The sequence below is a fragment of the Girardinichthys multiradiatus genome, chromosome 3, assembly GCF_021462225.1.
Source record: "Girardinichthys multiradiatus isolate DD_20200921_A chromosome 3, DD_fGirMul_XY1, whole genome shotgun sequence".
NCBI classification, from domain to species: Eukaryota; Metazoa; Chordata; class Actinopteri; order Cyprinodontiformes; family Goodeidae; genus Girardinichthys; species Girardinichthys multiradiatus.
In genome coordinates this window covers 46,383,427-46,409,065 of record NC_061796.1, presented here as the reverse complement: position 1 = coordinate 46,409,065, position 25,639 = coordinate 46,383,427, and the positions used below count along the sequence as shown (strand labels likewise).

General features: G+C 38.4%; 2 protein-coding genes and 1 long non-coding RNA gene across 4 annotated transcripts in view; all 3 read left to right on the top strand.

The window, feature by feature from the left end:
* Positions 1-25,639, top strand: part of LOC124865551 (C-type lectin domain family 4 member F-like) — a 99,281-nt gene that overhangs the window by 13,416 nt on the left and 60,226 nt on the right. The window lies entirely within an intron of this gene.
* On the top strand, positions 1,398-11,197 carry LOC124865553 (C-type lectin domain family 10 member A-like). Of its 2 annotated transcripts, XM_047360737.1 has the most exons (8): positions 1,398-1,585; positions 2,041-2,100; positions 4,651-4,716; positions 7,745-7,840; positions 8,035-8,397; positions 9,219-9,373; positions 9,462-9,577; positions 10,415-11,197. In XM_047360737.1, the coding sequence occupies exons 1-8, from the start codon at positions 1,459-1,461 to the stop codon at positions 10,560-10,562; spliced, it is 1,131 nt and encodes a 376-aa protein (XP_047216693.1). In that variant the 5' UTR covers positions 1,398-1,458; the 3' UTR covers positions 10,563-11,197. The 2 variants fall into 2 exon arrangements, with proteins under 2 accessions (XP_047216693.1, XP_047216694.1); XM_047360738.1 differs by lacking the exon at positions 7,745-7,840 and having other exon boundaries at positions 1,399-1,585.
* LOC124865554 lies at positions 19,791-22,443 on the top strand. The gene is made up of 4 exons (XR_007037629.1): positions 19,791-19,848; positions 20,014-20,228; positions 20,684-20,743; positions 22,223-22,443. It is a non-coding gene; the product is annotated as an uncharacterized LOC124865554 (long non-coding RNA).

Here is a 25,639-nt window from a genome sequence, read left to right as displayed (position 1 = left end):
TTGTTCAACAAGTACAGTTCTCTTACTAGGTGCATTTTTCTTTTGTTTCAGCAACTTGAAACATAAAAGTAATGTCATTGTTCAAAGGAAACAATCACTTCATAAATGAGTAAAATACAACTATGTACATTTTGTTTATTCAAGGCATGGTCTGCTTCCTTGTTTGATATTTTATTATTTCTTCATTATTATTCTTTTTACTTTAACTAACCTTTACTACAGCTAAAAAAAAGGGACTTAACTGCTCCTTTAAAGAAATTACCAAAAGACTAAATGAAGAAAACAAAAATGGGAGTGGCACAGGAGTGGGAGTCAATTTACCAGGAGTGGGACGGGACAGGTTTTTTTTAATGCTAGCCTGGGATTGGGATGGGACAGGAGAGAAAATCCACTCCCGTGTTACCCTTTACTCCAAACATGCTTTATGTAATTGTGACCAAGCTTCTCAATCTTTATTTCAACTCATGGTAAAACATTTCTCCAGGAAGCATTTTGGTTGTCCATGAGGACAAATATCATTCAAATGTTTAGAAGTTGATTTCTGAGCAGGAGCTTCTTTCTTGGTTGGCACCCTCTCAGTGCATGATAAAATAACACCTGGTTTCTCTGTGGACAAAGGAACTGGTGTTCCTTTATCTTCCAGTTTCATGTGTGGTGAGAGAGAGAAAAAAAAAACAGATTTAAATTTGTGCAGCCAGTTCTTCATTTTAGTTGCATGTTTTATGTTATTCCACCCTGGTTAAAAGAGATTAAGATGAATTAAAAGCCCAAAATTAATATTACATTGATACCCAGCAAACCACTTTTTGTCCTATTCTGGGTTTGTGGACCAAAGTGCAGAGAAGAGGCCAGGAGCACGATGAATGAAGATAAGAGTTTTAATATTTCCACACTAACCAGGAAACCAGGTGTATCCAGAAACAGAGCAAGACCAGAACTGGGAGTAACCAGGCATAACAAGGTGCAACACAGGCTATCAACGACAAGGATATCAATGACGTCAACAACACATGGATCCAGTCGGGAACTAAGGCAACTAAGGAACTTAAATACAAACAGGAATGCAGTGAGGACCAATGAACAACAAGACCAGGTAATCAAGAAAACACAGAACAGGTGTGGGTGACACTACTGGGAGACAGAGGGAGGGAAACCAGTTAACAAGGGAAGACACAGAACTGAAGGTGAACAGAAATCCAGACCAGGTATAATAAACAAAAACACAAACCCAAAACTCAGTCACTGGCTGGGTATGACACTTTGTGCTTTTAATTTAACCTATTTATCATTTCATTCACATTTTTTGATGAACAATTTTAAACTTAAGCATAAAAAAATGTGTGGTCTTCTCTTGCTCCTGTTTTCCACAGAGGAACCATGCAGAAGTCAAACGTGTGTGTGTGATGTGTGCGTGATGAGGAAGAGGAACCTTCTGCTTCTTCTTCCTGAAGAACAAACATGATGTTTTGTTCAGTCGTTGCTTTAAAAGTGTCTGCAGCAGCTTCTGTTTTCCAACATTTAACGATGGCTATGGAACTCACTTCAGGTTGTATTTATGAAAACTCTGTCCAGAAAACCAGAAAAGGTAAGAAGCTCTGTTGGAAAACTGTTTTCTAGCTTTGTTACAAAAAGGCCAAAATGTAATAAATATAATGCATCTCTAATGAACTATCAAGCACAGCCGTTCATTCTAATGTTCCTGTGTTATGATCCCAACGTGATGCAGCTCTACTCTAAATAACTTGGCAGAAAAATATTATATCCTCGTATTGTTACATTATTAGTTGGTTACTTGTTCATTTTTACTAGTTCTAGTTATGTTATATAATGCATTAAAATATTTTGTAATTATTTTAAAGGCCATTATACCTTTTTTCTAAATAAATTGTCTTTGTGAAATTAACAGAAATAATATATTTAAAAACTTTAAATAATAAAAAATCAACAGGTAGCGCTATATTAACTGGCTGATGAGACAACATTATTTATAAAGTTGGTAAAAAATTGTCATTATTTATTCAATGCTTGCTATAATTTCAGGAGCAGATGTGGACGCCTCTCCAGGAGAGATTTATGAAAACCCGCTGGTGTTTCAAAAAGGTAAAGTAGAAAATGTGATAACACATAAAAACAAGAAAACTGAATTATTTGGGTTTTCTTGGTTAATAATTACTTTTTAAATGTTTTCTAAACGACCACTGCAATGTGCAAGAATACCTGTGAAAAATGATAAAAGAATGAATTGAAATAGTTGTACGGTGGTGCAGTTGGTAGCACTGTTGCCTTGCTGGGTTCGATTCCCGGCCGGGGGTCTTTCTGCATGAAATTAGCATGTTCTCCCTGTGCATGCATGGGTTCTCACCGGGTACTCCAGCTTCCTCCCACAGTCCAAAAGCTTGACTGTTAGATTAATTGGTATCTTGAAGTTTTATGTTTGACAGCATAAAGCTGTAGGTCTTTGTAAGGTTAAATCCATGGATGAACTGAAAAATCCCTAAAACTGTAAATGCCTCAATAAGTTTCATGTCAGGCTCTGATTTGTGGGGAAAATCTTTTTTTACTAAATGTATGTATATGAATGTACAGATATTGTAAATTAGTGAGGATGATCAGTGAGAAAGTTTAGTTGCTTTTGGAAACAAGTTTAAACCTTAGAGGCAACAGTTTCTGTTTAGGCTCCATAATCCTTTCCTCCATCTGAAAAATATCCATGAAAAATACGCTTCTCTGTGAAAATAAAACTGGACGGCATCATTCTGAGAGGGACAGAGAAGAGATGACCAGTGGAGGTTCTTTCCTTTAGACCTCAGCAGTTTGATCTCTATCAGAAGTAAGGACACTGATGCAAAAACCACTTTGTGAGACTAAAAACTGAACAAATTAATTAATGGTGAGAACCAGATGAACCAAAACCCAAGACCTGAAAAAATGGTTCACTTAGATTTTATCATGATTATAATTTTTTAACTAATAAAATAAAAATCATTTAATTCACTGTTATTTTAACTGTTTTATTCAGTAGAAAATCAGAAACCGAAGTGAGCTCTGAAGCAACACTTAAAGACTCTGTGACTAATGTCCCAATAATCTGGGTTGCTGTTCGTAAAGTTACACAGTCAAACATTTACAGTAATATTTGAAATTATTTAGCCTGTCAGAAGTTAAAAAAAATGGGGGTTGATTTCTGTTATTTCTTCACCATGTTATTCATACATTTTTAAATGTTACAGTTCCAAACTAAATACTAAATATTTTTAATTAGCAAGTTAAATATTTAGTTCTGAACAAAATGCTTCCAAACATTTAGTTTGTTGCTAAATATTAAGGTTACAATTCCAAACTGAATATTTAGGTCTGAGCTAAATTTTTAATTTACAATCAAAATATTCAATTTGCAAACTATTTATTTATATTTTATATATTTAGCTTACGTACTAAAGGTTTAGTTCTGTGACATTTCTAAATGTATGAGTGACATGGTGAAATTCTGACTTTCTAAAATGAACCCCTTGTCATGCCACGGGGCTGAGCACAGGTTGTGTTGTTGTGTGTCTGGTTTTCTCTCACCACCTCCTGCAGGGTGAGACAGGCAGGTGCAGCCGAGCTGAAGATCATCAGGACTCATCAGGACGACCCTTCTTAAGTAGCTGGAACCCTGAAGGAGGCGTCAGATTGTTAACTCACCTGAGTTGTAATCAGACCAGCAGCCGCAGTTCTGTTTCTCTTGTTTTTCCTGACCTAGTCTCTTACCTAAGTTGTTTGTGCATTTCCTGTTTATCAATAAACCCGTTAAACTGTAACCCAGCCTCTATAATTGTTGCTCGGACCAGATTCGCCTGGTTCCTTATTATGACACCCCAGTTTTTCTCTTATGAGAGGCTAAATAACTCAAAATATTGCTGTCGGTTTTTGAATGAGTAATTTTACAAGCAGCACCCCATAAAATACGTCATAGATGACCCTTGAATGCTTTATGGCAGCCCACTGCTCCCTAAGGGATGGGTTAAATGCAAAGGATAATTTCTCCATGCTTCATGACCCACTATGGAAGAAGTATAGAAAATAACTGACTGACCTTCCTGCTTTTATCCCAATCTGCTTATTTGCAAGAATACAAGAAGATCTACGGTCTAATCGGTCCCTTTATCGTTTCACCAAAACTTAGATGCATATTACAACACAGAAATGGCTACATTTAGTACATTTAAAAAGATAACGCTAATGTAATTGCAGGATTTTTTTTTACAAAAACAGTAGTTTGCCTTATTAAAAAGGCAAATTATTTTGGGCTCTTGGTCCATTTTAAAAAACAGCTAAAGACATTCTTATTCAAATGTGCTTTTCCTAAACTTCAAAAATATTGACACGGGTGTTGGATCAGTTTCCTCCTAATGGCTGCAGTGAATCCAAGCTTATTACAAGACGTTAAGAGACCTTGGCTTTTTTTTCAACTTAAATAACAAATGTAGAACCTGCAGCAACCTCTGGATTAGAGTTCACTCAAACCTGTAAAGTTAATATCTTTTACAATATATGGTGTTCAGTCATTGTACGAACAGAACAAGCGATTCATTAAAAGCCTAAAAGTAGTCGTTCCTGAACAAGATGAAGGTATGCAGACATTCAAAGCTATTCTTTTGTTTCACACAGAGGAAAAAGCAGACATGACGACTAATCCTGGAGAAAAACCTGAAGAACGTGTCTCTACTGCAACAAGTAAGTTTTCTAAATCTGAAATGTGCAACATTCTGTTCTAACAAGAAAATTAAGCATAAGTCTAATTAGTTACACTGATGCTACTCTATTAATGAGGCTCTTTTTGAGCCCACAGACAAAGGAAATTATCATGACTTTTATTGCATAAGCTGGAGATAAACCAAAATAATTTATGGTTGATAATGTTCCATTGAGTTTATTTATATAGCACCAATTCAAAACACGTTGTCTCAAGGCATTTTACAAAGTCAATTCAATCCAATCATACACATAAATACATACATTCCAGTTTGGGCGCAGCTTGTGGTGCAGCAGTAGAGCACGCGACCCATGTACGGGTTCCTTAGTCCTCGACACAACTGTCCCGGGTTCAAGTCCCGGCCCGCTGAGATTTGCTGCATGTGTTCCTCCTCCCTCCACTGAATTACATGTTTAACTACTTTCAGAAAAAAACCGAAAAATAAAGACTACAATGCAGTGAAAAAATGCTGTCAAATTCAGTTTTTTATTCATGTTGCTTAAAAGGTTTTCTAAGGAAACCCAGCAGATTGCATCCAGTCAGTGACTTGCAGCATTCACTCCTCCTGGATGAGCATGTAGCGACAGTGGAGAGGAAAAACTCCCTTTTAACAGGAAGAAACCTCCAGGAGAACCAGAACCAGGCTCAGTGTGAGCGGCCATCTGCCACAACCGACTGGAGGTTTGAGAGAACAGAGCAGAGACACAAAGAGAACAAAGAAGCACTGATTCAGGAGTCCTTTCTGTGTGATGGGAAAATAAAACATTAAAGGCTGTAGTGGCTCCTTTAGAAGCTTCATCCAGGAGAGAAAGACAGCTAAGCAGATTAACTATGAGCTGGTTTTTAAGCCTAGAGGATGAAATGGAGAACATAGAGTTAGTAACACTAGAAGTTCAGTCAGTAGCTACAGGGGTTGGACAATGAAACTGAAACACCTGGTTTTAGACCACAATAATTTATTAGTATGGTGTAGGGCCTCCTTTTGCGGCCAATACAGCATCCATTCATCTTGGGAATGACATATACAAGTCCTGCACAGTGGTCAGAGGGATTTTAAGCCATTCTTCTTGCAGGATAGTGGCCAGGTCACTACGTGATACTGGTGGAGGAAAACGTTTCCTGACTCGCTCCTCCAAAACACCCCAAAGTGGCTCAATAATATTTAGATCTGGTGACTGTGCAGGCCATGGGAGATGTTCAACTTCACTTTCATGTTCATCAAACCAATCTTTCACCAGTCTTGCTGTGTGTATTGGTGCATTGTCATCCTGATACACGGCACCTCCTTCAGGATACAATGTTTGAACCATTGGATGCACATGGTCCTCAAGAATGGTTCGGTAGTCCTTGGCAGTGACGCGTCCATCTAGCACAAGTATTGGGCCAAAGGAATGCCATGATATGGCAGCCCAAACCATCACTGATCCACCCCCATGCTTCACTCTGGGCATGCAACAGTCTGGGCGGTACGCTTCTTTGGGGCTTCTCCACACCGTAACTCTCCCGGATGTGGGGAAAACAGTAAAGGTGGACTCATCAGAGAACAATACATGTTTCACATTGTCCACAGCCCAAGATTTGCGCTCCTTGCACGATGGAATCCAACGTTTGGCATTGGCATGAATGACCAAAGGTTTGGCTATAGCAGCCCGGCCGTGTATATTGATCCTGTGGAGCTCCTGACGGACAGTTCTGGTGGAAACAGGAGAGTTGAGGTGCACATTTAATTCTGCCGTGATTTGGGCAGCCGTGGTTTTATGTTTTTTGGATACAATCCGGGTTAGCACCTGAACATCCTTTTCAGACAGCTTCCTCTTACGTCCACAGTTAATCCTGTTGGATGTGGTTCGTCCTTCTTGGTGGTATTCTGACATTACCCTGGATACCGTGGCTCTTGATACATCACAAAGAGTTGCTGTCTTGGTCACAGATGTGCCAGCAAGACGTGCACCAACAATTTGTCCTCTTTTGAACTCTGGTATGTCACCCATAATATTGTGTGCATTTCAATATTTTGAGCAAAACTGTGCTCTTACCCTGCTAATTGAACCTTCACACTCTGCTCTTACTGGTGCAATGTGCAATCAATGAAGACTGGCTACCAGGCTGGTCCAATTTAGCCATGAAACCTCCCACACTAAAATTACAGGTGTTTCAGTTTCATTGTCCAACCCCTGTATGTCTATGAGAGAAAGAGTTAAACACTGAAAGACAGGTTCAAGTGGATCATCTGTAGCAGCTGAAGCTTCACCTAGGACTCCAGAAGACTTTGGTATACAGAGAAGTTCCTGATCAATTCAATGACTGCAAAGCGCCCAGGTATTATGGCTGCAAAACAAGCCCAAATCATCATCCCTCCACCACCGTGTTTGACAGCTGGTTGGAGGTGTTTGTGATGATCTGCTTACTTTGGTTTATTCCATGCATGGTGCTGGGTATTACAGTCAAACATCTTTATTTTGGTCTTAACTGTTCAAAGAACATTGATCCAGAAGTCTTGTGATTGATTCAGATAAATCTTAAACCTTCATCTTGCTGCCATGTTTTATTCAAAGATGAAGAGACTGTCAGCTTCATCTCTTCCAGACAAGCTTTGATTATTTATTCCTGCTCTAATTATTGCCTGATGGGTAAAACCCTAGAATAGAAAGTATTTACTAGAACTGTAAGGAAGATCTTTAAACCAGGCTTACTGTGGCAACTGTGTTTTAACTTTGCATGAAAAATATTTAGCCTAATTTCCATCTTGTCTGCTGGTCCACACACTATAACTGTGTTAAGGAAAAATGAAGGAAAACTTTATTATTTTAAACTTTTTCTGGAATGATTCTTACTTGCTCTTGCTGGTGCTGAATTCGCAGTTCTCATGTCATATTCATGAGTAAAACTGTCTCATTAAATAATAAATTAATCTAAACAATGAAAGGCCATTATATTCTAACATTGGTTCTATTATCTCTGTCCACAATGGTGGTGAATGATGTGGGTCGCTGTTCTTACTCTAAACAAAAGTTCAAGCAGCGGTGAAATCTTGCATCACTCTGGTGTGTTTGGGGACACTTTTTCTTCTGGTGGTGGTGGTGCGCGTTGTCCTCCTGGTCAATAGTGAGTTTACTTTTTATTTTATACTATTTATATAGTGGATGAATAAGAAAGGTTGGTCTTTAACCACAGATTTTATTTTAATAAACTATTTTAAATATTTTGTACAAAATTTATGAAAAAAAAAACATTCAGGAAATTAACTTTTATAAATAAATTTATTAAATTACTTATATGTCTTCTTATTTCCTGTATAGTAACCACGGTGATGAAGAAACAGGAAACAACCATCAGTGACCTTGCAGACGAAAATAAGCATTTGATTCTGGAAATCAGAAACCTGACAAATCAGACCGAGCAACTTCTGGTGGAGAACAAAGTCCTACAGAACCAGACTGAGCAACTTCTGGTGGAGAACAAAGTCCTACAGAACCAGACTGAGCAACCTCTGGTGGAGAAGAGAAGCCTAAGTGAGCAGAATAAGCAGCTGATGGAAAAGACCAGAATCCTAGAGAATCAAACTGCAGAGATGAGAAAAGAAAGAGACAACCTCAACTGGACTCTGGAGGTCATCCTGACATTTGAGAACTTTCCAGTGAAAGACTTTTGTCCCCAAAGAAGTAAGTTTTCTACCATGATGATGTAACCATATGCCTGATGACTTTCTACCAAATAGCAGAAGGTTTTATTTTTAAGAAGTACCCAGATTATAAACAAGGGAACTGCAGTATTGTAAAGTATGACATGATTAACATCTCCAACCAGCTGAAGGATCAGGGTTAAGTTCACTTGACTGAAGTCTACAACCTGTGATTTGGTTTAAGAATGTTGCTGTTGGACCCATTTTATTTCTTTGTAAATAATCTTGTTAATTACTCAACCTGTTCCTATTCTGTGCTTTCTGCTCAGGTGGCTCATAAGGTAGGTGGAGAGTAGAGGAGTAAAAATGTTATCTCTGGTCCAGTTGGGTTGCTGAGTATTATCTTTAGAACATAAACTGGACTATGAAGGATGCTAAGCACCCCAGGGTTGAAGACCCCAGATTATCTCTCACTTTGTTCATATTTCTTGCATTTTGAAATGACACCAAAACTCTCTTGGTGGATTCCCCATAGTATAGATTGTTTGCACATAGGCTCTGCGGCAGGGCCTCAAACTCGTCCTTGAAGGCTGGTGACCTGCCACTTTTAGATGTGTCCCTGGTCCAACTCACCTACAGTATATCGAAGGGATGAATTACAGATTCAACCTACAGAGTCCAGATAATGACATAATTATTTGACTCAGGTGAGACACAGCCTATATTTGATTGATGATGAATTGATCAATGTGCTGAGAGGCTAAGCAGAGACAAACTTGTGAACTCCAGATGTTTTGCTTTGTTTTGTGAGAGAAAAATCATATTATTTAATATCAACTTAATTACGTTTTATTAACACAGAGTGTAAGCCCTGTCTGGATGGTTGGATTATGTTGAAGAAAAGCTGCTACCTGTTTAACTATGAATCCTCTCCATGGAAGACTTGGGAACAAAGTCGACAGTATTGCAGAACCAAAGGTGCAGATCTGGTTGTTATTGACAGTCTGGAAGAACAGGTGAGCTCTCACACCAACATCACAACTTTAAGTTTCCAAATGACATCACATACTGACATGTAGAGGTGATTGTTTTAATGATTTACAGAAATTTGTAAGTAATCGCTCCAGTTACTACTATGACACCTGCCATGGATACTGGTTGGGGTTACGAGAAGTTAACAGTAACTGGACCTGGGTTGATGGACGCATTGATACTCTGAAGTAAGAGAAAAATCCTGGAATCTCCTTATTTCATGTTCATCATCTTCAAACACTTTTCGATCAGCGTTGCATATTTAAACTTCATAGAGCAACTAAAAACAGGTTATTTGGTGAACATCATGTAGATTTATACTGTTGCTAATTTCCTTTAGTTTTATTTTTGTATTCCTTCTATTTGTGTTCTGCTGATGAAGTTTTGCTCTTAGGGCAGATTTTAGAGCAATAAATATAGTTTATTTATTTACAGTGTGAACATTGCCAAAGAAAAGCATCTTTATGTATTTTAACTTAAGAAACCAAACAACTGTGCCGTTTATGCACCAGTGCAACATGAACTTGGTAACAGTGGAGAGAAATGAATCAGTACTAATTAATGCAAAGCATGACCACTCCCTTTGCAGAGTTTATTTTGCTGAATGTAACAAAACCACGAAGGTTATGAAATATTCTCAGTAAATAAAATAAGCAGTGAACTGAAGTTTAAGTTGTATGAAAAATGCTTCCTTTACAGTTTATCATTTTATTACAATATGACTGAGCTGCGTTCAATAATCCTGCTAAAAAGCTACGAATTAAGTTAAAATATCCAACTCACAAAATATTTCTATGTTTTATTATTTAATTGCTAGAGTGGATTTATTCTGCTAAACTTGTTCACTAGTTAGAAGCTGAGGCTGAGTTAGTCTCAGGATTTCAACCTGCAACTCTGCAGAAGCTCAGTCAGAATCAGGGTGCTGCTCTCATTTTTATGAACATTTTGTCATTTTTAATTTTAATTTGTATTTAGTTGCTGAAACTGATGGATTACTTTAATAATATTTGTGTTTCCTTTCAAAGGTACTGGATTAATGGGATTTATGGTACTCCAGGTCCATATGCTCTGCTGATCCCTCAGAAGAATTACAGTGAGAACTGGGACCGAGTAGAGAATACGTTTCTGAACCGGTTTATCTGTGAGCGTGACGTCCTGATAAAATCAGATTAATTAACACTGTATCTCTTCTCTTTGTGTTGCACATGTTTGAATCATCAATGTCTGAATATTAAGAACAGTTATAAAAGCATGATTTTATTTCCTTTCTGTTGGAAACTTTATGATTTCTCCATATTTCTAATATTCCTTCCCTCTCCATGAAAGCAGAGCTTTAGGAAGAACTTTACAGCTTTCCCTGACAGAGGGCCCTATCACTAGTTTTATTTCCACTTCTTGGTCTAAGTGCAGAAATGTTTCTTTTCTCATTGACTGTTTTCTAATTTTGTTCTTTTTGTATTATTCAGTTTCTTGTGTGACTTTTTTAGAACTAATGTAAAGTTGATTTTTTACAGTTTTTTGCAGATATCTTTTATTTTTGTCTGTCTGTTTATATCTCTGTAATCTTATTTTAATCTTCAGACTTTTCATAAGATTAAAAACAAGATCCTCCACAAAGCAAAAATCATATTTTCTCTTAACTTTTTCTATAAAAATAAATCAACAGCAGACATTTAAAGTTAGAGAAACTGTTGGTTCACCTGTTGGCAACGAGCAAATAATCCACTGTGTCATTTTAATTTTGTTCTTCTTCTGTAAAGAAAGCTCTTCCTCTCTGTCATTTTGAATAAAGAATGAACCTTTTGAAATATTCTCTTTCTGATTCATTTCTTCTGCTTCCCTCTGTGTTTATTGAATAATGTTACTAGTTCTTTGGTATTATTCACCTCTTCCTCAACTGGTTCTCTGTGTCAGTCTAGTAATGTCATTGACTTCCTCAGTTCAGTGGTTTCAGGCTGGACAGGAGCAGAATATGGTGGACATGTTGCAGGCATCAGGATGACAAACTGTTGATGCAGGTGAAACTCTAATAAAGTAGTCAAGCTCTAGATAACATATGTGTCTCTGTTCTTGTCAAGTAAAGCAGATGTTTTCATTATAATCTTATATTAATATATAATGTGTATAATGTTTGAGGGGTACCAAGTGACTAAATCTTCAAATGGCAGTGCTGGTGTGAGAAGGAATAGTTCAGAAGCAACATAATCATCATATCTATTTTTAACTAAATGGAAAAATTATGTCATCACGGGTAAAAACCCAAATTACAATAAAAGTGACATCAAGCCTCTTTACAAACAAACACAAATAATTCATATAGTAATGACCATATTAAATAATTAGCTGGTCTAATATTTCACAAGTTCTTTAAAGTTTGATTTTTAAAAAGATTATAAACAGATCCCCAGGCAGTGAAAAGGTCCTGGTGTGAATCCTGGCCCAGGATCATGTTCTCACCAAGCATGTATTGCTTCTCTCCAGGTTTTCTGACTTCCTCCCATAGTCCAAGAACATTCATGATGGGTAAACTGGACTCTCCAAGATGCCCTGAGGTATGAGTGTGTGTGCATGGTTGTCTGTCCTGTGTGTCTCTGTGTTGTCCTGTGGAGGACTGGCCCTGACCCTGCAGGGATAAATGGTTCATGATGGATGATCGGATTTTAAATGTTGGCAACAAAACTCAACAGTTATACAATAAAGTAAGGATGCTGTCATTGCTGAACAATGTTTGAAGTGTCACTGAATCTAATACAGCTCATTGTTGATGACTATGTTGTTCTTGTTTTTTATATATAAATGTTCAGCAACCATCTTTCTGTTTGTCATTGTCATGAAGTTCGCTGACTCATGCACTTAAATTCAACGTTTTATTTGGATTCTCCAAGTTTTAACCTAACAGACATCAGTACAACAGCTCAACACCCAGTAGCCCTCCTTCTATGGATAACTACAGCCTGACCTATACCTCTTATGCCACAGCGACTCCTTGTGGTCGGAACAGAACTGCAAGTAAATCACAGTAATAAATGACTTAATGTGATGATATTGTTTTTTCATCTAAGAATCTTAAATACTAGTAATTATTACTTTAATATCTTATTTATAAAAATAAGGAAGAAGCAGTTTAAAGACCATTTATATTAAATTCTAAGGGATTGTTGGTGAGGTTAAATTTATATGTAATTATGTTTCATTAACGAAACAAACAAATAATAGAATATCATCCCACTCACCAAAATCTTTAACTGTGAATAAAAATTGTTCTAAAACAAAGGTCTCCATCCATTCATCATCATCATCATCATCAGAATACTTTATTAAGGATTTATTTAAAACTATTATTTTCCAGTGTGGAATGACAGAATAACTGTGTGCACAAGTTTAATTTATTGTGCAGTTTCTTTGATCAAAGAGGGTCTTCAATATAAAATAAAATAAAAATAAAAAGACTGACAATATATGGCACTTTATAGTCCATCTGAGCACTCAAAGCTCTTTCACATTGAAGTCTTATTCTCCCAGAAACGCTGACAATGTTCACAGACTGAAACACCGATAGGAGACTCGGGGTTAGGTGCCTTGCCCAAGAGGGCAGCAAAATATGGCAGAGGAAGAAGCTGGACTCAAACCCACAACATCCCACTGAACCCTCCAAAATCTCTTAAGTTGCATCTGGACTTTGTGCAGCCACCAACAAGCCTCTGGCATCATTATGGATGAATAAGAGAACATTCTCCTTGACAGAATTCCTGGAGTTCATTTAAACTGGTTGGTTTCCTGGCAAAAATGATCGTAGTCTCCAAATTTTCAGGATGGTTGAATTTACGCGTGGTAAGGCCATTCCACAGACACAATGTTAGTCTGCTGTATCTAGTTCAAAGCTCGCTCTGACAGAGGTTTGAGATCTTTGTTCTATTACATCATTATGTCTCCAAGTCTTAAACATCTGACCTCTTAACCTCAATAGGACGTAAAGACATGCATTAGTAACATCTTCACAAAATGTTAACATAAACCTGGGTAGAGATGTTGAAGGAAGAAGCCCTTCTGTCATGGTATGACATCCTTGGACTTGGTTTGTGTTTTTGTGTTAACTGTTCTTAGGTCTATGGTTTCCTTTATTGTTAATTAGTTCCACCTGTCCCTTATGCCTCCATGTCTCCTTGTCACACCTGTTCTTAGTTCTTGTGATTACCTGCCTTTCTTTTCTCCCTGTATATTAGTTGGTCTGTGTTCTTTGTTCCCCACTGGTTCCTCCATCATTATTCCTCGTTCACTACCCCTGTTTATGCTCAGTTTTGCTACGTTACAGAACTATGTACACATGTAAGTTTTTGGCTCGACTCATGTTTGTATATGCTGGATTATGTTACGTTTTGGAGACCTTTAATTAAAGAGAAGCCTTCCTCTCATCATGCGGCTGCCAAGCTCTTATCTGCACTTTGGTCTGATCCAAACCCAGAACGTGATACCTTCCACAAAACTGAGATCTTCAAGCACAACTAAAATGTTCATCTGCTCACATGAACAGACCAAATGCCTTCTGGAGAAACATTTTAGGGTCAAACGTGTCAGGATCTGCCGTTTTGGGTTTTGTGTTTGTTTATTCAGGTCGTTCTCATATGTTCTGTGGTTAGCAGTTATGTGCATTTATGTTTATTCTCTGGCTAGGTTCTTGTATTCAGGTTCCCAGTAGTTCTGTCCCTCTTAGTTTTATTAACTCTTTTTCTCTCATGGTTAGTGTCACTTATTTTCTCCCAGAATTAGTTATTATAGTATAGTTCTCAGGTAAAACCAACCTTATGGATGACCAATTCTCAACCGTGTTTAATTAGCTGCCTTTATTTTTTTAAAATATTGTTTAAAGAAATATTATTAAGGAAATAGTAAAATAATATTTAAGGAAATATTTTGAATAAGAACCAAATCTTTCAGGAGAAATGGGGCTTAATGGTGTTTACTTAGTTTTCAAGTTTAGTAAAATAACATTTAGGGAAATATTATTTTCTAGATTGAAAACTAACAACCTTTCTGGGTAAATGATCTTTAGCAGGCAAGCACGTGTTGTTAGCTGTTAGCGGTTGGAGCTAACAAAAGAAGCTTATAGCTTATCATCAGAATCAAACACACACCTTTAAAATACCACTAATGAAAGGGTTAAAATGCAGAAGTATGGACGGCGCCTTATGGACGATCTTCTGTGTTTAAAAATCACCTTTTAAATAAAGTTTCTTAACTTAAAAAAACATAACTAACACAGAACACAAACTGAGAACATGTGCTGAGCAGATAATCTGCTAGCACTAAGATGGCTGAGTTTCAACACAAACAAAACCAAACATCATAAAACAAAAAATGTTTAGATTATTTCATTCTAAACTACTTCTCTCTGCCCAACACAGAACCTCTTACGTGAACCGTGCTGAGGAAAAGTTATCCGGGGACAAAATTGAAGGAAGCATCCACATTGAACAAAGGGTTAACAGCAGCAGCTAACCTCCGTAGCTGGGGGGGTGCAGCTTGTTCTGTCGACCGGCAAAACTGCACGTTACTGCTGTAACTACGGTGATCCGGTCCCGTTGTCCTTCCTTCAGACCGGGAAAAACTGCTCCACTCTGCGTCGTAGAGACAGGGTCTCTGCTGGGAACTCTCTGGAACACAGTCTACTTCTGTAGAGAAAAGTCAAGCCACGCTTGTTCCTTAATTTCCCCCATTCATGAATGAATACCGGATTGTTGTAAAAGCGGTGTGACGTCACGGGAAGTCCGCTGTTATTCCCTGTTCCTGGCTGTGCTGGAAGTAGGTTAATGTGATTTATTTTGAAAATTCCAGAAACGTTCTTATCATGTTGTACTCATGGCTGTGGTCCCAACATGGGTATGGGATGATAGAAGTATTCAAGTTAATTCAGTGTTTTTATAGCGCCAATTCACAACACATGTCGTCTGAAGGCACTTTACAAAGTCAATTCAATCGAATCATACAGATTTCAAGTCGGGTACATACATTCCAATTATTCCTAAGAAAAGTGAAACATTAATGGTTATAGCTCCTTTAGAGGTTTCATCTAGGAGAGAAAGGCAGCTAAGCAGATGAACTGAGCCAGTTTTCAAGTCCAGAGGATGAAAGAGAGCACATAGAGTTAGTCACAGTAGAAGCTCAGCCAGAAGCTACGTCTAAGAGAGACAAGGTTAAGCACTGAAAGACAGGGTCAAGTGGATCATCTGTAAAAGGTGAGCATTAAGTGGTTGGCAGCAGCAGCTTGGTTCCAGGAAGGGGTCACAGCTAAACATAGAGCCACGTCGGATGTAGTTTCTAGAAAGAGAAAAATCAGAGGGAGAACATGGAGTTAAAAGCTGAAAGGTAAGTTTAATAGAATATTGGGGAGCAAACAGCATCATGAAGTCCAAGGAACATACCAGACAGGTCAGGGATAAAGTTGTGGAGACGTTTAAGGCAGGATTAGGCTCTACAAAGATTTCCCAAGCTTTAAACATCTCATGGAACTCTGTTCAATCCATCATCAGGAAATGGAAAGAGTTTGGCACAACTATAAACCCAGCATCACTCCTGGACAGGATGGAGGGGAGTTCCTGCCTCAAGTGGAGGAGTTTAAGTATGTCGGGGTCTTTTTCACGAGTGAGGGGAGAATGGAGCGCCAGATCGACAGACGAAGTGGTGCGGCTGCCGCAGTAATGGAGGCGCTGTGCCGGTCCGTTGTGGTGAAGAGAGAACTGTGCTGAAAGCGAAGCTCTCGATTTACCGGTCGGTCTACGTTCCTACCCTCACCTATGGCCATGAACTTTGGGTCATGACCGAAAGAACGAGATCCCGGATACAAGCGGCTGAAATGAGCTTCCTCCGTAGGATGGCCGGGCACTCCCTTAGAGATAGGGTGAGGATCTCGGCCATCCAGGAGGGGCTCGGAGTAGAGCCGCTGCTCCTCCACATCGAGAGGAGTCAGCTGAGGTGGCTCGGACATCTGTACCAGATGACCCCTGGATTTAAATATAATACTTGTGTGAGCAAGTTTAAAGTTATTGAAGATTTTTCTCTGATCCAAACAGGTTCAATCTATACATACAGACTTATGTATAGTCCACTAATATTTGGTTAAACGTTCCTTAGCAGGATCCAGAGGAACTTCACATTTTTTGTAACCATGTGGAAACTTACAAGTCTGAAAGGATATTTGGCAAGTGTTTGGATCAAGTGGTTCCTTTAAATTGGTGCGTTTGTTGTCGTGGACCCAGCCTTTTAGCACGTTTCGTACCTTTTCAGATTTGAGGTCAGAGCTTCATCCATTCCAAAACAGGTTCGGATGTGGGTTTGGGACCATCATCCCGTTTATCACCACATGGTGTCCAAGTTTGGATAATTCAGCTGGTGATTTGAGTTGAGGCTGAAGAATTCAGTCCTCCTTCATAATTATACCAATGGCAGTAAAACAGCCCCACAGCATGAGCCTACCACCACCATGCTTGACAGTTGGTCCGGTGTTCTCACGTAAGAAAGCTTCACCTAGGCCCCTCCAAACTAGAGGCTGACATTTTTTCAGGAATCCCACGGGCGGGATGGGAGACAGCATCAGTAAAGATCACGTGATTGGGACAGGATACAGGATAAAAAATGATCGGGAACAGACGGGAGCGGGAGCTAACCAATAGGAGTGAAAACAAACTAGGATCAATTGTCTTTGGAAATGTAAAACTGAGACTTTGTTATAAACTTTAAGAAAGAAAAACTTGGATCGACGCCGCCATTGTGTAGTTTTTTTTTTTTTTGAGCAAATACTATAATGCGAGTCAAACGAACTACACGACCCACAAGCCAACAGTGCTTCTGATCGATGTTTTCCACCTGCATTCAGGATGGAGGAGCAAACGCAGGAGGAGAACTGGACGTGGTAAAATTGGATTTGCAACGTAAAGTCAGAAGTAAAGACTTATCTATTAAACTCATAGAGCTGACAGGAAACTCGCAAATATTACCGAACTTCAGGAGAGTTGAATGTAGCGGTTTTAACACGCAGTCTGCTGCTTGTAAATCGTGTTTAGTCGTAATCAAGTTCACCAGTGATTAAGGGACACTTGTAAGACAGATTCTGGATTAAATCAGTCCTGCATCTCTTCATTTATCAAACCAAAAGTACCAACAAGTGTCAAGTCTCATCTGACCAACAAAACTGCTCCATGTGCGCTAAAGATTTAAGAGCCTTTGCCACAGCAGAGGGACATGGGGGAATTATTTTCTTTTTGCGTTCCCACGCAATCCTTTTGCGTTTGCTTGCAAAAGTTGTTAATCACCTTGAGAAAGCGGTGCATTTTGGAACAGCAGCACAGATGACAAACTGCTCACCGCACAAACAGTACTGATATGGTTTATTTATCATATGCAGGTTAACACGCAGTCAACAATGTGAACAAATGTTTAGGATAAGAAGAACCGTTCAAATCACAATAAAAACAAAGGTGGTGCGCAAAAAAAGCACATCATGCAGCAGTAATAAGCAAATAAAGTGTCACAGATGTGGTTTCGTGCAGCATTATTGTCCAGAGTTCAGTAGTTTGACAGCTTGTGGATAATAACTGTCTTTAAGTGTGAATGAAGATCCTTTTATTTAAGGCAGAATTCAAGATAAACTCAATAAATCTCAAAAACGGGTCTCCCACAAAGTATTGCGAGATAACGCAAAAAGTATTGTGAGTGAACGCAAAAGGAATAATTCCCCCATGCCCCATCTCGGGCTCCGTAGAAAGTTTTCTTCAAGGGAAGATATTAAATAAATATGTTGTGAAATAGAAAAAATTGAAAGTACCATTAAATGTAAAATTTATTTTAATACATCATTAAATATTAAGTGTACCACTAATTACGTCATGTCATCTTTAAAATTATACTTAATTATTCATTGGCAGATTTAATTGCATAATAGTCCATTTCATGATATAATGGTACATTTATTGTTTTTTAATGATGTATTAAATAAATAAATGGTACCTTTTTAATTTAATGGCACATTTAATGTTACACTTATGGGACATTCACAACATTTATTTATTTAAAGATGATTTTATTGTATTAATTTTGTCCAGTTTGACCCTCCATTCTTGATGCCTGTATAGGAGGTCATGTCAGAATTTGAATCAGGTGTTCTGGAGCAGACAAACATCTAAAAACTTGCAGGGAGGACCAGGGCTGTGAACCATTGAGATACAGTTTCTTAATTGTGAAGGTAATGCCTTTTTGTCCTTTTGTTCAACAAGTACAGTTCTCTTACTAGGTGCATTTTTCTTTTGTTTCAGCGACTTGAAACATAAAAGTAATGTCATTGTTCAAAGGAAACAATCACTTCATAAATGAGTAAAATACAACTATGTACATTTTGTTTATTCAAGGCATGGTCTGCTTCCTTGTTTGATATTTTATTATTTCTTCATTATTATTCTTTTTACTTTAACTAGCCTTTACTACAGCTAAAAAAAAGGGACTTAACTGCTCCTTTAAAGAAATTACCAAAAGACTAAATGAAGAAAACAAAAATGGGAGTGGCACAGGAGTGGGAGTCAATTTACCAGGAGTGGGACGGGACAGGTTTTTTTTAATGCTAGCCTGGGATTGGGATGGGACAGGAGAGAAAATCCACTCCCGTGTTACCCTTTACTCCAAACATGCTTTATGTAATTGTGACCAAGCTTCTCAATCTTTATTTCAACTCATGGTAAAACATTTCTCCAGGAAGCATTTTGGTTGTCCATGAGGACAAATATCATTCAAATGTTTAGAAGTTGATTTCTGAGCAGGAGCTTCTTTCTTGGTTGGCACCCTCTCAGTGCATGATAAAATAACACCTGGTTTCTCTGTGGACAAAGGAACTGGTGTTCCTTTATCTTCCAGTTTCATGTGTGGTGAGAGAGAGGAAAAAAAAACAGATTTAAATTTGTGCAGCCAGTTCTTCATTTTAGTTGCATGTTTTATATTATTCCACCCTGGTTAAAAGAGATTAAGATGAATTAAAAGCCAAAAATTAATATTACATTGATACCCAGCAAACCACTTTTTGTCCTATTCTGGGTTTGTGGACCTAAGTGCAGAGAAGAGGCCAGGAGCGCGATGAATGAAGATAAGAGTTTTAATATTTCCACACTAACCAGGAAACCAGGTGTATCCAGAAACAGAGCAAGACCAGAACTGGGAGTAACCAGGCATAACAAGGTGCAACACAGGCTATCAACGACAAGGATATCAATGACGTCAACAACACATGGATCCAGTCGGGAACTAAGGCAACTAAGGAACTTAAATACAAACAGGAATGCAGTGAGGACCAATGAACAACAAGACCAGGTAATCAAGAAAACACAGAACAGGTGTGGGTGACACTACTGGGAGACAGAGGGAGGGAAACCAGTTAACAAGGGAAGACACAGAACTGAAGGTGAACAGAAATCCAGACCAGGTATAATAAACAAAAACACAAACCCAAAACTCAGTCACTGGCTGGGTATGACACTTTGTGCTTTTAATTTAACCTATTTATCATTTCATTCACATTTTTTGATGAACAATTTTAAACTTAAGCATAAAAAAATGTGTGGTCTTCTCTTGCTCCTGTTTTCCACAGAGGAACCATGCAGAAGTCAAACGTGTGTGTGTGATGTGTGCGTGATGAGGAAGAGGAACCTTCTGCTTCTTCTTCCTGAAGAACAAACATGATGTTTTGTTCAGTCGTTGCTTTAAAAGTGTCTGCAGCAGCTTCTGTTTTCCAACATTTAACGATGGCTATGGAACTCACTTCAGGTTGTATTTATGAAAACTCTGTCCAGAAAACCAGAAAAGGTAAGAAGCTCTGTTGGAAAACTGTTTTCTAGCTTTGTTACAAAAAGGCCAAAATGTAATAAATATAATGCATCTCTAATGAACTATCAAGCACAGCCGTTCATTCTAATGTTCCTGTGTTATGATCCCAACGTGATGCAGCTCTACTCTAAATAACTTGGCAGAAAAATATTATATCCTCGTATTGTTACATTATTAGTTGGTTACTTGTTCATTTTTACTAGTTCTAGTTATGTTATATAATGCATTAAAATATTTTGTAATTATTTTAAAGGCCATTATACCTTTTTTCTAAATAAATTGTCTTTGTGAAATTAACAGAAATAATATATTTAAAAACTTTAAATAATAAAAAATCAACAGGTAGCGCTATATTAACTGGCTGATGAGACAACATTATTTATAAAGTTGGTAAAAAATTGTCATTATTTATTCAATGCTTGCTATAATTTCAGGAGCAGATGTGGACGCCTCTCCAGGAGAGATTTATGAAAACCCGCTGGTGTTTCAAAAAGGTAAAGTAGAAAATGTGATAACACATAAAAACAAGAAAACTGAATTATTTGGGTTTTCTTGGTTAATAATTACTTTTTAAATGTTTTCTAAACGACCACTGCAATGTGCAAGAATACCTGTGAAAAATGATAAAAGAATGAATTGAAATAGTTGTACGGTGGTGCAGTTGGTAGCACTGTTGCCTTGCTGGGTTCGATTCCCGGCCGGGGGTCTTTCTGCATGAAATTAGCATGTTCTCCCTGTGCATGCATGGGTTCTCACCGGGTACTCCAGCTTCCTCCCACAGTCCAAAAGCTTGACTGTTAGATTAATTGGTATCTTGAAGTTTTATGTTTGACAGCATAAAGCTGTAGGTCTTTGTAAGGTTAAATCCATGGATGAACTGAAAAATCCCTAAAACTGTAAATGCCTCAATAAGTTTCATGTCAGGCTCTGATTTGTGGGGAAAATCTTTTTTTACTAAATGTATGTATATGAATGTACAGATATTGTAAATTAGTGAGGATGATCAGTGAGAAAGTTTAGTTGCTTTTGGAAACAAGTTTAAACCTTAGAGGCAACAGTTTCTGTTTAGGCTCCGTAATCCTTTCCTCCATCTGAAAAATATCCATGAAAAATACGCTTCTCTGTGAAAATAAAACTGGACGGCATCATTCTGAGAGGGACAGAGAAGAGATGACCAGTGGAGGTTCTTTCCTTTAGACCTCAGCAGTTTGATCTCTATCAGAAGTAAGGACACTGATGCAAAAACCACTTTGTGAGACTAAAAACTGAACAAATTAATTAATGGTGAGAACCAGATGAACCAAAACCCAAGACCTGAAAAAATGGTTCACTTAGATTTTATCATGATTATAATTTTTTAACTAATAAAACAAAAATCATTTAATTCACTGTTATTTTAACTGTTTTATTCAGTAGAAAATCAGAAACCGAAGTGAGCTCTGAAGCAACACTTAAAGACTCTGTGACTAATGTCCCAATAATCTGGGTTGCTGTTCGTAAAGTTACACAGTCAAACATTTACAGTAATATTTGAAATTATTTAGCCTGTCAGAAGTTAAAAAAAATGGGGGTTGATTTCTGTTATTTCTTCACCATGTTATTCATACATTTTTAAATGTTACAATTCCAAACTAAATACTAAATATTTTTAATTAGCAAGTTAAATATTTAGTTCTGAACAAAATGCTTCCAAACATTTAGTTTGTTGCTAAATATTAAGGTTACAATTCCAAACTGAATATTTAGGTCTGAGCTAAATTTTTAATTTACAATCAAAATATTCAATTTGCAAACTATTTATTTATATTTTATATATTTAGCTTACGTACTAAATGTTTAGTTCTGTGACATTTCTAAATGTATGAGTGACATGGTGAAATTCTGACTTTCTAAAATGAACCCCTTGTCATGCCACGGGGCTGAGCACAGGTTGTGTTGTTGTGTGTCTGGTTTTCTCTCACCACCTCCTGCAGGGTGAGACAGGCAGGTGCAGCCGAGCTGAAGATCATCAGGACTCATCAGGACGACCCTTCTTAAGTAGCTGGATCCCTGAAGGAGGCGTCAGATTGTTAACTCACCTGAGTTGTAATCAGACCAGCAGCCGCAGTTCTGTTTCTCTTGTTTTTCCTGACCTAGTCTCTTACCTAAGTTGTTTGTGCATTTCCTGTTTATCAATAAACCCGTTAAACTGTAACCCAGCCTCTATAATTGTTGCTCGGACCAGATTCGCCTGGTTCCTTATTATGACACCCCAGTTTTTCTCTTATGAGAGGCTAAATAACTCAAAATATTGCTGTCGGTTTTTGAATGAGTAATTTTACAAGCAGCACCCCATAAAATACGTCATAGATGACCCTTGAATGCTTTATGGCAGCCCACTGCTCCCTAAGGGATGGGTTAAATGCAAAGGATAATTTCTCCATGCTTCATGACCCACTATGGAAGAAGTATAGAAAATAACTGACTGACCTTCCTGCTTTTATCCCAATCTGCTTATTTGCAAGAATACAAGAAGATCTACGGTCTAATCGGTCCCTTTATCGTTTCACCAAAACTTAGATGCATATTACAACACAGAAATGGCTACATTTAGTACATTTAAAAAGATAACGCTAATGTAATTGCAGGATTTTTTTTTACAAAAACAGTAGTTTGCCTTATTAAAAAGGCAAATTATTTTGGGCTCTTGGTCCATTTTAAAAAACAGCTAAAGACATTCTTATTCAAATGTGCTTTTCCTAAACTTCAAAAATATTGACACGGGTGTTGGATCAGTTTCCTCCTAATGGCTGCAGTGAATCCAAGCTTATTACAAGATGTTAAGAGACCTTGGCTTTTTTTTCAACTTAAATAACAAATGTAGAACCTGCAGCAACCTCTGGATTAGAGTTCACTCAAACCTGTAAAGTTAATATATTTTACAATATATGGTGTTCAGTCATTGTACGAACAGAACAAGCGATTCATTAAAAGCCTAAAAGTAGTCGTTCCTGAACAAGATGAAGGTATGCAGACTTTCAAAGCTATTCTTTTGTTTCACACAGAGGAAAAAGCAGACATGACGACTAATCCTGGAGAAAAACCTGAAGAACGTGTCTCTACTGCAACAAGTAAGTTTTCTAAATCTGAAATGTGCAACATTCTGTTCTAACAAGAAAATTAAGCATAAGTCTAATTAGTTACACTGATGCTACTCTATTAATGAGGCTCTTTTTGAGCCCACAGACAAAGAAAATTATCATGACTTTTATTGCATAAGCTGGAGATAAACCAAAATAATTTATGGTTGATAATGTTCCATTGAGTTTATTTATATAGCACCAATTCAAAACACGTTGTCTCAAGGCATTTTACAAAGTCAATTCAATCCAATCATACACATAAATACATACATTCCAGTTTGGGCGCAGCTTGTGGTGCAGCAGTAGAGCACGCGACCCATGTACGGGTTCCTTAGTCCTCGACACAACTGTCCCGGGTTCAAGTCCCGGCCCGCTGAGATTTGCTGCATGTGTTCCTCCTCCCTCCACTGAATTACATGTTTAACTACTTTCAGAAAAAAAACGAAAAATAAATACTACAATGCAGTGAAAAAATGCTGTCAAATTCAGTTTTTTATTCATGTTGCTTAAAAGGTTTTCTAAGGAAACCCAGCAGATTGCATCCAGTCAGTGACTTGCAGCATTCACTCCTCCTGGATGAGCATGTAGCGACAGTGGAGAGGAAAAACTCCCTTTTAACAGGAAGAAACCTCCAGGAGAACCAGAACCAGGCTCAGTGTGAGCGGCCATCTGCCACGACCGACTGGAGGTTTGAGAGAACAGAGCAGAGACACAAAGAGAACAAAGAAGCACTGATTCAGGAGTCCTTTCTGTGTGATGGGAAAATAAAACATTAAAGGCTGTAGTGGCTCCTTTAGAAGCTTCATCCAGGAGAGAAAGACAGCTAAGCAGATTAACTATGAGCCGGTTTTTAAGCCTAGAGGATGAAATGGAGAACATAGAGTTAGTAACACTAGAAGTTCAGTCAGTAGCTACAGGGGTTGGACAATGAAACTGAAACACCTGGTTTTAGACCACAATAATTTATTAGTATGGTGTAGGGCCTCCTTTTGCGGCCAATGCAGCATCCATTCATCTTGGGAATGACATATACAAGTCCTGCACAGTGGTCAGAGGGATTTTAAGCCATTCTTCTTGCAGGATAGTGGCCAGGTCACTACGTGATACTGGTGGAGGAAAACGTTTCCTGACTCGCTCCTCCAAAACACCCCAAAGTGGCTCAATAATATTTAGATCTGGTGACTGTGCAGGCCATGGGAGATGTTCAACTTCACTTTCATGTTCATCAAACCAATCTTTCACCAGTCTTGCTGTGTGTATTGGTGCATTGTCATCCTGATACATGGCACCGCCTTCAGGATACAATGTTTGAACCATTGGATGCACATGGTCCTCAAGAATGGTTCGGTAGTCCTTGGCAGTGACGCGCCCATCTAGCACAAGTATTGGGCCAAGGGAATGCCATGATATGGCAGCCCAAACCATCACTGATCCACCCCCATGCTTCACTCTGGGCATGCAACAGTCTGGGTGGTACGCTTCTTTGGGGCTTCTCCACACCGTAACTCTCCCGGATGTGGGGAAAACAGTAAAGGTGGACTCATCAGAGAACAATACATGTTTCAAATTGTCCACAGCCCAAGATTTGCGCTCCTTGCACGATTGAATCCGACGTTTGGCATTGGCATGAATGACCAAAGGTTTGGCTATAGCAGCCCGGCCGTGTACATTGATCCTGTGGAGCTCCCAACGGACAGTTCTGGTGGAAACAGGAGAGTTGAGGTGCACATTTAATTCTGCCGTGATTTGGGCAGCCGTGGTTTTATGTTTTTTGGATACAATCCGGGTTAGCACCCGAACATCCCTTTCAGACAGCTTCCTCTTGCGTCCACAGTTAATCCTGTTGGATGTGGTTCGTCCTTCTTGGTGGTATGCTGACATTACCCTGGATACCGTGGCTCTTGATACATCACAAAGACTTGCTGTCTTGGTCACAGATGCACCAGCAAGACATGCACCAACAATGTGTCCTCTTTTGAACTCTGGTATGTCACCCATAATGTTGTGTGCATTTCAATATTTTGAGCAAAGCTGTGTTCTTACCCTGCTAATTGAACCTTCACACTCTGCTCTTACTGGTGCAATGTGCAATCAATGAAGACTGGTTACCAGGCTGGTCCAATTTAGCCATGAAACCTCCCACACTAAAATTACAGGTGTTTCAGTTTCATTGTCCAACCCCTGTATGTCTATGAGAGAAAGAGTTAAACACTGAAAGACAGGTTCAAGTGGATCATCTGTAGCAGCTGAAGCTTCACCTAGGACTCC

Coding starts and splice junctions, on each gene's coding strand:
- LOC124865553 (XM_047360737.1), top strand. CDS start 1,459: ATGATGTTTTGTTCAGTCGTTGCTTTAAAAGTGTCTGCAGCAGCTTCT. Junction 1,586..2,040: donor TGTCCAGAAAACCAGAAAAG/GTAAGAAGCTCT, acceptor CTATAATTTCAG/GAGCAGATGTGGACGCCTCT. Junction 9,374..9,461: donor TTGACAGTCTGGAAGAACAG/GTGAGCTCTCAC, acceptor AATGATTTACAG/AAATTTGTAAGTAATCGCTC.